The sequence below is a fragment of the Oryza sativa genome, chromosome 2 (assembly GCF_034140825.1).
Source record: "Oryza sativa Japonica Group chromosome 2, ASM3414082v1".
NCBI lineage: Eukaryota > Viridiplantae > Streptophyta > Magnoliopsida > Poales > Poaceae > Oryza > Oryza sativa.
The window spans coordinates 35,090,808-35,103,129 of NC_089036.1; the positions used below are offsets into that span (position 1 = coordinate 35,090,808).

General features: G+C 40.1%; 1 protein-coding gene across 9 annotated transcripts; it reads left to right on the top strand.

Annotated features, from left to right (window-relative positions):
- The first annotated feature begins 1,753 nt into the window (after window positions 1-1,753).
- LOC4331088 (uncharacterized) lies at window positions 1,754-5,826 on the top strand. 9 transcript variants are annotated; one of them, XM_066307450.1, is made up of 11 exons: window positions 1,917-2,059; window positions 2,170-2,272; window positions 2,459-2,529; window positions 2,754-3,050; window positions 3,183-3,559; window positions 3,650-3,899; window positions 4,023-4,188; window positions 4,572-4,674; window positions 4,770-4,895; window positions 5,035-5,250; window positions 5,347-5,826. In XM_066307450.1, the coding sequence occupies exons 4-11, from the start codon at window positions 2,813-2,815 to the stop codon at window positions 5,623-5,625; spliced, it is 1,755 nt and encodes a 584-aa protein (XP_066163547.1). In that variant the 5' UTR covers window positions 1,917-2,059; window positions 2,170-2,272; window positions 2,459-2,529; window positions 2,754-2,812; the 3' UTR covers window positions 5,626-5,826. The 9 variants fall into 9 exon arrangements, with proteins under 9 accessions (XP_015624105.1, XP_066163548.1, XP_066163547.1 ...); XM_066307452.1 differs by having other exon boundaries at window positions 2,768-3,050; XM_015768619.3 differs by lacking the exons at window positions 1,917-2,059; window positions 2,459-2,529 and adding an exon at window positions 1,754-1,895.
- Window positions 5,827-12,322: the final 6,496 nt, after the last annotated feature.

The following is a 12,322-nucleotide window of genomic DNA, read 5'->3' on the forward strand; positions in this document are numbered from 1 at the left end:
CACTGCCTGCCGACAAAAAAACAAAAAACAAAAAGGGCCTGTCCACTTGGATGGGCCATTATTATTGAGGCCCATCCAAACAAGGTAAATCATGAGATAGGCTAATTTGCCTCCTCCTCGGAATAAAGTCATTCTTAGGCCCTGTTTCTTTCAGCTTGGGATTATTATAATCTAGATTATTAAGTCAGATTACTATAAGTTAGATTGTTATAATCTGTAGTAGAATAAGCGGTTAGTTGTTTCTTTCCTAGATTATTAGAGCCTAGATTATTGGGTTTGTAAGTCTAAAAAGGGAGTGGGGTGGCATGGTGGGTAATTTTTCATCCAATAATCTGGAAAAAGCTCACCTAAATGAGCTTATCAGATTATAATAAGCTGGGCTCCAGATTATAATAAGCTACTTCAATAAGTTGTCTGTTTCTTTCAGCTTACTCCTAATAATTTGTATTATAATAATCCCAAGCTGAAAGAAAACAGGGCCTTAACCTCTCACGGTTGTTTTCAAATAAATTCATTTTTAGCAGTCATTACATCAAAGTTTATAAAGAATAGAGAATAAATATACTGAGAGTAGGCAAAGTGCTGAATAATTGCATTGCGATTCGATAAGTTGGAGTATTTTAGTATTTGTCGTTTTATGTTGGTATACGTAGGATGTGTGAAAAATGATTTTACATTTTATAACGGATGATGTAGATAGCACTAAATTGCTAACGGTACAAGGAAATGGCGGTGGCTTTGGGGCCTTCAAGACGGTGGAGGCTGTACCGTAATATGGAGTATTTGGGCCAAATATATATTGGGCCGGGCCGAGTTTTGTTCTTCCACAAAGCCGTCGTGGTTATTTGCTGCTAACCTCAATTCAGCAGATGAAATCATCAACATCATGTGGCCGTGCCACTTTGCTTCCTCCATACTTAACATTCTGCATTCTAGCTCCATCCATTGCCTTTGATTTCTTCTGCACCAAATCTCATCATATCCAATCTACTTTCTTACCGTACAGTTACACACGTAATCCATCCATTCTTATAAAAACCTAACCTTGTTAGGGGATGAGACTTAATCTAGTACAATGAATTTGAATAATCCTCTATCTAGATTTCTCATACTAGATTGTGTCCTGTTTTTTAATTAGGTTGGGTTTTTTTAAACCAAAGGGAGTATCTATAAAGATCGAGCTTCATCGTAGCGTCTCAAAAAGCTTTCAAACTATATACTAGCAGAATTATCCAATAGCAAAACCGTTCTTTTCTTAGAAAAAAAAATACAGCCAAAAAGAGCTTTCCCAACCAAATTGGTTTTGAGTCGTTGGATTTCAAACGGACGCCTCGGATTAGCGCGCGTTCGGTGCGGGAGACGTTCCAATTTCCACGCAACCCGAGGATGACAATGACATGTGGACCCCAACTGCTACTCTTGCGCTGCGTGCACACGTGGAGCGAGTTGCTGCCACGCGCGTGCCACTTGTCATGTGTTCGGCGTCGGGCCCACACGTGGCAGGTCTTGTTCGTTTGTACCGTGACCTCCTCTGCTTTTTCAGCTACTCTAGCTGTCTAGCACAGAGCAGAGTAGACAGAGACCAACTCATCGCTGGGACACGTCACCTTCCTTTCTATGCTCTCTTGATGAAACCATCTCTCTCTCTCTGTGTGCAAAAAATCGAGTTACACAGAGAAGGCATATGAGATAATTGTTTGACCTAATTAGGGAAATGAACAGCAGTAAAATGCATCCATCATAAGCACGCCAAAACATCATCTGATGAGTTTACTTCCATTTTATTTTTATTTTTTTCCCTGATGAATGGTGTTTACTTCACTTTGCTCGTTTACTTCGATCGGTCTCGCCAATCCTACCAGAAGAAGCTAAAAACGGCCTCTCTTTAGAAATAGGTGAATGCCTCAGCCTCATCTGAGCAATGAACACAGAATCTCGACCGATCAAGGAAAAATGTTCTTTTCTGAACTTGTCTTCTCTGCATCCTTTCCTTGCCGCCGGCCAATTTATTGACTCACCGAGAAGTTTGATAAGTACAAGAGAATAACAAAATAACATGGTTGTTGTGCAGTCTTTTTTTTTGCTTCTTCTTCTTAAACAGATTCTTTTCATCTTGAGCCATTGTTGATCTTTGCTCCTCTGGTCGTCAACTCTTTTCTCCTGTTTCAGGGCGTAGGACGGAGGAGGAGATGAGAAAAACAAGAACACTTCCAGCTCTGAATTTCACTCTGCATGCATAAGTTGCAGGATTAGGCTGATTGCAGAAGATTCGGTGAGTTGTTTGACACTCGAGAGAACTTGGTTTGTTTTGAATTTCGGTCTGTTTATTTGACCTGTTCTTGTACCTGAAACTTGAAAGACTCCGAGTAAGAGGGGAGTAAACGAGTGATAAGCCCCGCGATTTGTTAGCGGCTGTTTTTCAGCTAACCATCTTTCAATTTCTGTACTGGTTTGTCAGTGACTTCTGCATGTGGCTGTGTTGTGCGACTACCTTGGTCCTTCCTGATTAGTGATGGGGTTTAGCGCATGGTAATCTGTTTAATGTGCATGCATGCCGATGATCTTTCATGTAGACTGTATATTCCTGTGCTTAGAAGCCATCTGTGGATCAAATCCATGTTGTCTTCCAAGCAATTAGCTCATCTGTGATTTGATTTGTACTTTACTCTTTGGGAAGAATTTTTTTGTCTTTATAGCTTTTCTTGCATGAATTCCATTCCATGATGCATTTGGTGTTTCTTGATTGGAGGCAGTGTTTGAATGCAAGGGTCAGGTTGCGCTGGTAGGTATCTGAGGAATTCAGGAATTGAGGATGATGAGTAATGGCCACAGCAACAGCAGCAAGAGCCTTGAAAGGTTTATATCTCGGAGGGCTCTGCAGATGGGGAGCTCTGCTCCCTGCAAGACATGGGCACTGGGCTTCTTCTGTGGTGTCTGCATTGTGTACCTGTTTGGTGTTGCTCTCCCACCTATCCAAATCCTGATGATCCGATCGGTACATCCACCGGTTCGGCGAGCAATCTTGTTGAATTCAACATCAACTGAACCTGGTATTTTGCGAACACCATTTCGCATAAAAAATTCAGTAGTAGTGTAGTACTATATGTTCATCTAGGCTGAATGTATTTTTTCTTTTCCTTTTAGCTGTGACAATGTCTGTGTAACCAGCTTCTTCCATGCAGGTGGAGCTACAGAAACAGATGACTTATCTGTTTTACAAGAAAAGATAGAAATAGCCACCAATAGCAAGGACATCAATGAAGCTGATAAAATGCATTTGTATAATGCTTGGAGCACTTTACTGGATACGACCAGTGATGAAGTTATGAAAAGTTCAGACGTGCCGCGGCCGCCTCATCTGGAGAATTGCAGGCTTAAATGGGAAAGAAATAAGAAATTTGACAGTTATAGCGACAACGGCGTATTTCCTCCTTGGACATTATGGAAAGGGTCACTTGGTCTTGAGTTATTCAACCAGAACTATTCAGATTCAGAAGAGTGGAGGCAAATGTTTTTCAGGTCAAATGCTAAATCTGACAGGGCGCCATATCCACCTTGGGTGTGTAAACTTGCCTGAACTCGTAATTGTCTTGTCAGTACTACTATGAATGCAGTATTCTAACTTTTGAGTTACAACAAAACTTTAAAGATTGCAGGATCAGATGAAGAAAACTATCCACTGACCAGACAAGTGCAGAGAGATGTATGGATTCATCAACATCCTCCAAACTGCAGTGATCCAAGCTTGAGGTTTCTCTATGCAGACTGGGAGAGGCTACCGGGATTTGGTATAGGTGCGCAACTCGCTGGAATGTCGGGACTTCTTGCTATTGCTATAAAAGAGAGAAGGATTCTAGTTGCAGGATACTACAACCGTGCTGATCACAATGGTTGTAAAGGTAGGAACAATCCAGCTTACCTTGTAGATTATGAATTGATAATATGATATGTGTAGTGCTACCTCAAGTTGTAACTTTTAACTGACATGATAACTGAGATAACTGTCAATGTTCAATTTTCAGGCCTAGCAAGATCTAGCTGGTCATGCTACTTTTTACCTGAAACATCTGCAGACTGCCAGAAACGTGCTTTAGATCTCATGCAAAGCAAAGATTCTAGGGAAAATGGAATTATAAAAGTTAAGGAAAACTATACCTCCAAGCAAATATGGGCTGGGCATATACCTAGGTACCATTTCGATGCGCTGGTCCTGTTTCTGGAAAGCTAAACACGCACCCAATACTGATGAGCTATACACATTTACTCCCTCCGTTCCTAAATATTTGACACCGTTGATTTTTTAAAACATGTTTAACCATTCGTCTTATTCAAAAAATTTAAGTAACTATTAATTCTTTTCCTATCATTTGATTCATTGTTAAATATACTTTTATGTATACATATAGTTTTACATATTTCACAAAGTTTTTTGAATAAGACGAATGATCATGTTTAAAAAAGTCAACGGCGTCAAATATTTAGGGACGGAGGGAGTATATCTCATTCATCGCTCTGTTCTTGTGGCTCTTGCCGATTCATGCACATGTTTTCTGAAACCTGCTGTTATGCAGGATATGGGGGAGACCATGGAAATATATGCAACCGACAACAGAGATAGATGGGAGATTGGTTAAAAATCATTGTAAAATGGATCGGAGATGGTGGATTGCACAGGTGTGTACCTCATGCCAAGATGAATGATGAGCATATTTTGTGCTATTCATAATGGGGATGCAAATATGCTTCATCAACCTGAAACTTCCATGTAGGCCCTGAGATACCTAATGAGGTTCCAGTCAGAGTACATGTGCAGATTACTGAATGTGGCTAGACATTCAGCATTTGGCATGCAGGCAGCAAAGATGGTTCTTGAAAATGTCCCAGATCCACCAAAGGTTTGTATTAGCAATCTGAAGATTTTTATGTTGCTTTGTTCCGTGGAGAGTTTTGTCTGCGCATCATTCGGATAAAGCAACATTAGCACTAACCACCTTACTTTTTTAGATAAGTAACTGAAAGATTTCACAATTGCAGCCTAGCATTAGCAGAACAGAATCTGACATTGAGCGACTTGTGTGGTCGGAGCATAAACCATATATACCCGGGCCTCTTATCAGTATGCATGTAAGGATGGGAGATAAAGCTTGTGAAATGGAAGTAGTTGGCTTTGAGAAATACATGGAGTTGGCTGGTCGTCTTCGAAAACGTTTTCCAAGTCTCAAGAACATCTGGCTTTCTACTGAAATGCAGGCAATTTAACTCCTCAATTCTCATCCCTCGTATGGTGTAAATTAATTTCTTCATTTCATTGGTCTGTAATTTAACTCTGCTAATGCTGAAATGTAGGAAGTTATCGACGAAACAAAATTATATCCCAAATGGAATTTCTATTTCACAAATGTGACGCGCCAAGATGTCAATGTGAGCATGGCAATGTATGAGGCCAGCCTGGGCCGTGAGACCAGCACAAACTATCCCCTTGTCAATTTCATCATGGCCACTGAAGCAGATTTCTTCATTGGAGCCCTGGGATCAACCTGGTGCTACCTCATCGACGGCATGCGGAACACCGCAGGAAAGGTGATGTCTGGCTATCTGTCGGTGAACAAGGACCGGTTCTGGTAAGCAATTCAGAAGCTGCTAAACCTTGTTCATTGTATTTTAGCTCCTCTGAATAGATATGTTTGGCCTAAGTTTGCTTCTGTACGGCAATAGGGCATGTATATATGCACCATCCTAGCAGATAACTTTAGCGTGTGAAACTTCTGAGCTAATAGGAAAACAGTATCGTTATATCAAATCAGGTCCATATATTTTGATCTGGTATCCACTTAATCCTAGATATATATTATCCTGAGGTCCAGTGTACCCAAGAAAAAAGAGGATGCACTTACCAAATTTTCAGTGGTACTCATAATGCTGATAAGTGGTACACGAGAGATCCAATTGCAGAATTTTATAGTAGTATGACAGTAACAGCTATGCCATGTAAAAGAAATTGACACACAAGTTTCCTGTAGAACATCGGTTTCAAAAAAAAAAAGTTTCCTGTAGAACAACCAGGGCATTCTCCTCTTTGTCAACCATTTGATTTGTTGAAGACATGACCCAAAAAATCCAGTGAACTTTGATGAATACACATATTCACTAATCACTAGCCTTTCTCTCTATTTTTTTTAAAAGTACCTTTACGGTGGTCTGTACTAGTAGTGTTTTACTACTAGCATTATCATCATTAGAAATGACCTCAACCATTGATTTATGAGATCTACTACCAGAAATTGGATTTGAAAAGATGAACTTTCTAGATTTTTTTCGGGAATACGCAAAAGGATTACGCACTTTTGTATTAAGAGGAATAAAATTTACACAAATGGCAAACAAAGAAGAGAGAGAGAGAGAGAGAGAGAGAGGAGAGGAGAGGAGGGGGGGAAGGGAGGAAGAAAAGGAAAACAAGGACTTAAGCCTATTCTCGCGATTACATTGTGACGACCGAACGACCAAACGACCAAACATGCTAACTAGGAAGCGCTGGCAACGGGGGATGGGCAAGACGCCAAAGGATGGCCTCTTACGCCATGGCTGCGACAACCTCAGGCTAGGGCCGGGAATGGTTGTCGAACACATGGTTGTCCCTTTTCATTCCAAATAGACCAACCGCCAAGAGTCACAATCGTGTTGAACCCACGACGATGCTCCCTCGGAACTTTGAGCCGACAGGAGCAGTGCCACTCAAAGAAGGAATCAGCGTCAGAGGGAAAGCACTGAGGGAGGCCGGGGCTTGAAAGGACAGTCCACCACAGCTATAGGGACTCAAGGCACCCAATCAGAATGTGATCAACTGTTTCTTCCAGTTGGTCACAAAAGACACAATAGGTTGGGTGCGGCAGGCCACGCTTCTCCAATCGGTCAGTCGTCCAGTAGCGCCAGTGAGCGACCAGCCACAGGAAGTAGCGACGTGACACTGAGGTGGGGCAAAAGAGCGCCAGATTGGTAGGTGCTGAAACGAGATCCTGCCCGAGAAGAGGGCAAGGTAAGCTGATCGGGTGGAGTACGACCCCGAACTCTCCCACCTCCAGTTGAAAGAACCAAGATGGCCCTCTGAGAGAGTCGTTGTCCGCAGCAACGACCAAATCTGCAAGTTTTGCAGTATTGCATGAACTGTCTAGATTGATTCTACTACCAATAGAGACCACTGTAAAACTCCACCTTTTTTTTACATAATGGAAGTATTGTTTGTGGCCTCTACATCAACTATGATGCACATGGCCATATTATGGACACCAGGATTTTAACCCTAGTGGTAAGAATCACGCACCCACGACTCCACCACCACACCAATGGTGCTTCAAATAAATGGATCATTTCGACAAAGTTCCAATGACAGATGAGAATGTTGAACTGGCCATTTCTATATGGAGAAAGGAACACTGTAGCATGAACCTATGCACTAAGAATTGTGCTCTACAAATTTTCTTTAGCCAACCTTTTCCAAGTCACCCTACATGAGTAGATGACATGTAATACTTTACCTCCTTTTGTTCTTCTCCTAATAAGGTACCATTCTCTAGTGCTTCCATTTGCGATTCCTGGCCAAGAGTGATGCACTAGTTTCTTCTCAACAACCCATCCATCCAGTCACTGCTTCTTAGAGATGGATGGATCCTGAAACTCTGAAAGGGACACTGTAACAGTGCCCTGAAGAAAAGGAACAATGAACTTCTCGTGGCATACATCGTATATAATGAGTGCAACACATCACAATGCCAAGGTAGTGGACATGAGCACATCGCATTTCAGCTTGCTCCCCACTTCCAAAGATTCCTTCTGAATCCTATCAGCTTCTACCATGGATCAAGCCCCAGGGGGCTCTCTCCCCTTGGACACCATGGAATGAGAACTGTGCGCACGCGCAATGGCGATCGCGCCTTCGGTGGGGCGGTTCTTGGAGCCCTGGTGACTCCATTGACCTGATGATTTCAAGTTGGATGATTTTTGCAAATGCAATCAGTATTTGGCAATGGTTTGTGTTGTGGTTGTTACTGTATGCAGTGGATGCAGATGTATGAAGTTTAGCAGCAGTAAAAATGCACTACTGCATGGTTGATCATTGCTTGGCCTCAATGGCTCAATGTTAGGTATCAGAATTCAGAAAGTGGTATATTCTGATGGATATATAGTATATGGATGCCATGCATCCTTATCTGAAGTCTAGGAGGTAGAGTTACTATAGTAGTAGACGAGTAGTGCCCTAGCAATGCATGGAACTTGTGTGCATTTTTGGATGATTATTGTGAGGCAAAACTGTAGCAAAAAATGGGTTTAGACATGGGATAAGAGAGTGCGTTCTCTGTAGTGCAGAGTGCATCTTCTGACTTGGAATGCAGATTAGAACACTAACAGTTGTATCATCACTTCAGTCAAAAAACACTTGTATTATTACCAGGTATGACGCATGACTCATCTGGAACATATTCTTGAAAGATGCAGCATCATTCAAAAGGAAGTCAACCGGTTAGTGCATTATCTCCAAATTTTTGTTAAAAACAGGAAATCCGATACTAAAAGGTAGTGAGAGGAGGCTTCATGCTGCTGACGAACCGTGCAAAGCACCAAAAACAGTTGCAGTCACCATGGACAAGACTCATGGTCAGCAAACTGCAGAAAAACAACGCATTTCCGGCAAAAACTTCTTCCGGCTTCAGTCTGAAGGCCGAGAACAAATCTGCTACGAACACATCCAACTCCAAATCGTGACCATCAGTCTGAATCGCATATTAGAAAAAAAAAAGAGGAGAAAATACATAAAAGAAAAGAAATAAAGAAGAGAAAGCTGCTTTTCTTGTTTCTCTTTACAGCTGAAAACCGCTCTCGTCTGCAACTTTTTCGTGTATCATCAGAGCATCCAAAAGGAGGAGAATTGCCCCAGACAAATTGTGAGGATCAGAGGGAAACAACCAGACACACACATACACAGACGCATCGTTATGGGAGACGTCAGCCTCCACCACCTGCACTGCACTGGCTAATTTTGATCACTGAATTAAGCACACACACCCCTACTAACTAATCTTTCTGAAACACATAGCAATTGAGCATCACAGTCCCTACGGTAGAGATCATTCGCATTGTTTAATTTAAGAGCAATTTTATGAAGAGGTTCTACGAGGTATTAAATTTTACTCTAAATTTTTTTGTATCTCATGGTAACTCCTCAAGTACTGTAAAATTGCTCTTGATTTAATGGATCATACATTTTTATGCTACCACCTTAACAACTGGTAGTAGAATTCATCAATCGATAGTTGAGATCACTGCTACTAGTGATAGTTCTAACCGCAGTAAAAGTACTTAATATTCAATGCCCTGTTCTCTGGCATTAAAATCAAATCAGCAGATCATTTTAGGATCTTAGGGATTTGGAATTCATAAATCTATATGATAGTGACCTATTTTTGCCCACTAATTCTTTCTTTCCCATGTCAATGTCCATGAGCTGCAGGAACAATAGGGATCACCTAGCAGCACACCAACTTGTGCACTGCCCACTTAGGACTTTGGTTGCAAATATACACATTTTTTTTCAGATAATGAAATGTATACATTTTATACATCATCATCTGCTCTTATAAAGTAGCACTTCTCTCCACTTAGATCCTACATATGTGCGATGATAAATCACTTTATGGAAAAGGATTGGCAGGGCGATGTTTAATTTTTTGATGAACAAAACAAAGGTCGGCATAAATGGACCTGAAAGTAGAAAAAAAAGCTTCTAATCACAATAGCCTGGATTAGGAAAACGCCAGCCATACGCTCATCTTTTTATCATCAAATTAAAGCCAAATGCAGTGACCATTTTAAGATCACATTATGCACTTTCTTTATTAAAAAAAAAGATGTGCCAAAAAACATAGTATTATTGTATAAAAGATTACATAATTAATTGGGTCCACCTGAAATTTCTTTTCGTACACGATATAGAATCTACCACTTCGAGCTTTTCCTAAAGCTAGCGTAGATAGAGATATGCAAACTGTAAAATCACTTAGCAAAGTAATCCCACATAACTTCTCAGACTAATTATCTCTTGAGAAAGAAAACTTGAAACAACTTGCATTGTAGTAGACAATCATATATGAAGCGACTGATATGACAGATTAGTAGTACAATTCAGACAGATTAGTGGTACAATTCAGTGTCCAATTTGCCGCTCGTCGTGAAAAACATTAATTCGATGAAATGAAAGCTTAATTAATCAACCAAAAGATGGCTTTGATATCATCATATGGTTTGCATCGTGGATCCCATTGAGCATTGATCGATCTTTGTCACACATCTCTGATCATCTGTCAGAAACGTACAAGACTCTCCCAGATCACAGCACGTTTATCCGGATCAACTCCTGAAAAGATGCACATTCCTTGGTGGAATATCTTTGCGCACGTAAAAGTTCATATACATACGTGAAGATTACAAACTCATTAATTACGTGCTAACTAGTAATTAATTAGTAAAATCAATCCGGACACACTAGAACACTAGAACATCATGTAATTCAGAAAGCAACGCTGGTTTAATTTCTCACTGACAAATTGCTGCACTTGACACTTGTCACCCTCAAATCTTTCATATTTTGCACATTTTTGTTGTGATTCCTTTAGCTAATTCTGCTCTGTTACTTATAAAGTACAGTCATTGTGCACAATTAGCTTAGCTCCATTACTCAGAAGTATGCAGCCATTTCAGTCCAATCAGTTGTGCATTATGCGAAGCAAAATTTAACTATAACTTTGTATGTTCTATTCCTATCCAAGATACCAAAATTAATAAACTAAAGTGCAATTGAGAGAGAGATGCCCGATTAGCCACAGGTTTCTTAGTGCTATCTGAACTTACGCACTATATCATTCTGCAAACAAACGATGCGTGCACGGGTTAAAACTAGAATCATACTGCAATAAGTTAACTATGGGCATAGCTAGAGATTAGTGAATATTAAACAAGTCAATTAGCCAACCAGCATCCTAAACATGTCCTAAACAGAAAGGACCAATTAGATGGCTGGATGAAGCTTTTAATTAAACTGACTTTTTCTTATTTTTGGAAGCATGAGCCAATAGGAGGATGGTTTAGAAGAATAAATCATGCAGCTAGTGTTGCGAATGATCTTTCCATTCTGGCTTGGGAGAAAAAAAGAAGAAAGGGTTATCTCTCTCTCTCATTTTTAGGTCACATTTGTTGTGAAGTGGACACTCATGAAATGGCAACAACAGCCAGCAAAGGAAGGAAGGAAGGATGAAGGAAAAAAAAAGGCCTTTATTATCATGTTTTGCATTCTTGTTAAGGAGCATTAAGCCCTGAAAAGTAGGTGCTAGCCAGTGCCTTGCACCCTTGGTGAGATTTGTTAACATTTAATTAAGCTATCTCTACAAACCCTTCTCTTGAGGCTTTCTGGTTTGTGCTTAGTGACTTGGTTTCCTCCTGAAACCAACAAGAAGATTCCTGCAGAGAACCAGAATTATGCTGTGTGCATTGCACAGTTGGGCCAGTTAGTCACGGCACCAGATTTTGACCCTTGCATGCAAGGGACCCCCAAAAAGAGAGATATATGTGCTTCCCATGAGCTGACACTTGTTTTCTTTAGATGAGCTGACGCCTGTTTGTTGCTGAATAATCATATGGATTCCTATCATCCTGGCATGCACAAACATATCGCTCCAAGAAACTTTACAACGTCGATGTATTTGTTCTGCCCATATGGTGACCACTGGAAAAACCACTATGAATATGAACCGCTAGTTGGCTGTGTACACACTTGTTGGTGTAGAAGCCGGCTTTTGATCCATTAATAAAATAAACTGCTAGAACAAATGCTAGGAAAAAAACAATAATTTACAGCATAATGCAATTTTTCAAGAACGAGATTTCTTGAAGAGAACATCTTACAAAAAAAGATATCGTGCGAATCACGCATGATTTTCTTTTTTAGCATCATATTTTTTTTCATTTTCTGGTAAGTTTGTAGGCCATAAAAATTTTATATGTCTGATTCTAATTCTAATTCAAAACCATATATTTTTTTTCTAAATGTTTCTATATTAATAGTCTCTAAATATAAAGTTTCTTTGTATAAATTTTTAAAGACAACATTTCATGATAGACACGACATTGACTGAACATGTTTGCGCTAGACCCAGACACACAAATATTGGCACATTAAACCTACCTAACATCATAAGCTCTATGGTGTTTGACAAGACTATGACTACTATATTTTTTTTTCAAAAATATAAGACTTCAGCTAGTTTAGAGTATGAAT

Excerpts from the sequence above, each read along its gene's own strand:
- LOC4331088 (XM_015768619.3), top strand. The coding sequence starts at position 2,813 with ATGATGAGTAATGGCCACAGCAACAGCAGCAAGAGCCTTGAAAGGTTT. Across the intron at positions 3,900-4,022 it reads TGATCACAATGGTTGTAAAG|GCCTAGCAAGATCTAGCTGG; the intron begins GTAGGAACAATC and ends TTCAATTTTCAG. Across the intron at positions 4,675-4,769 it reads GGAGATGGTGGATTGCACAG|GCCCTGAGATACCTAATGAG; the intron begins GTGTGTACCTCA and ends ACTTCCATGTAG.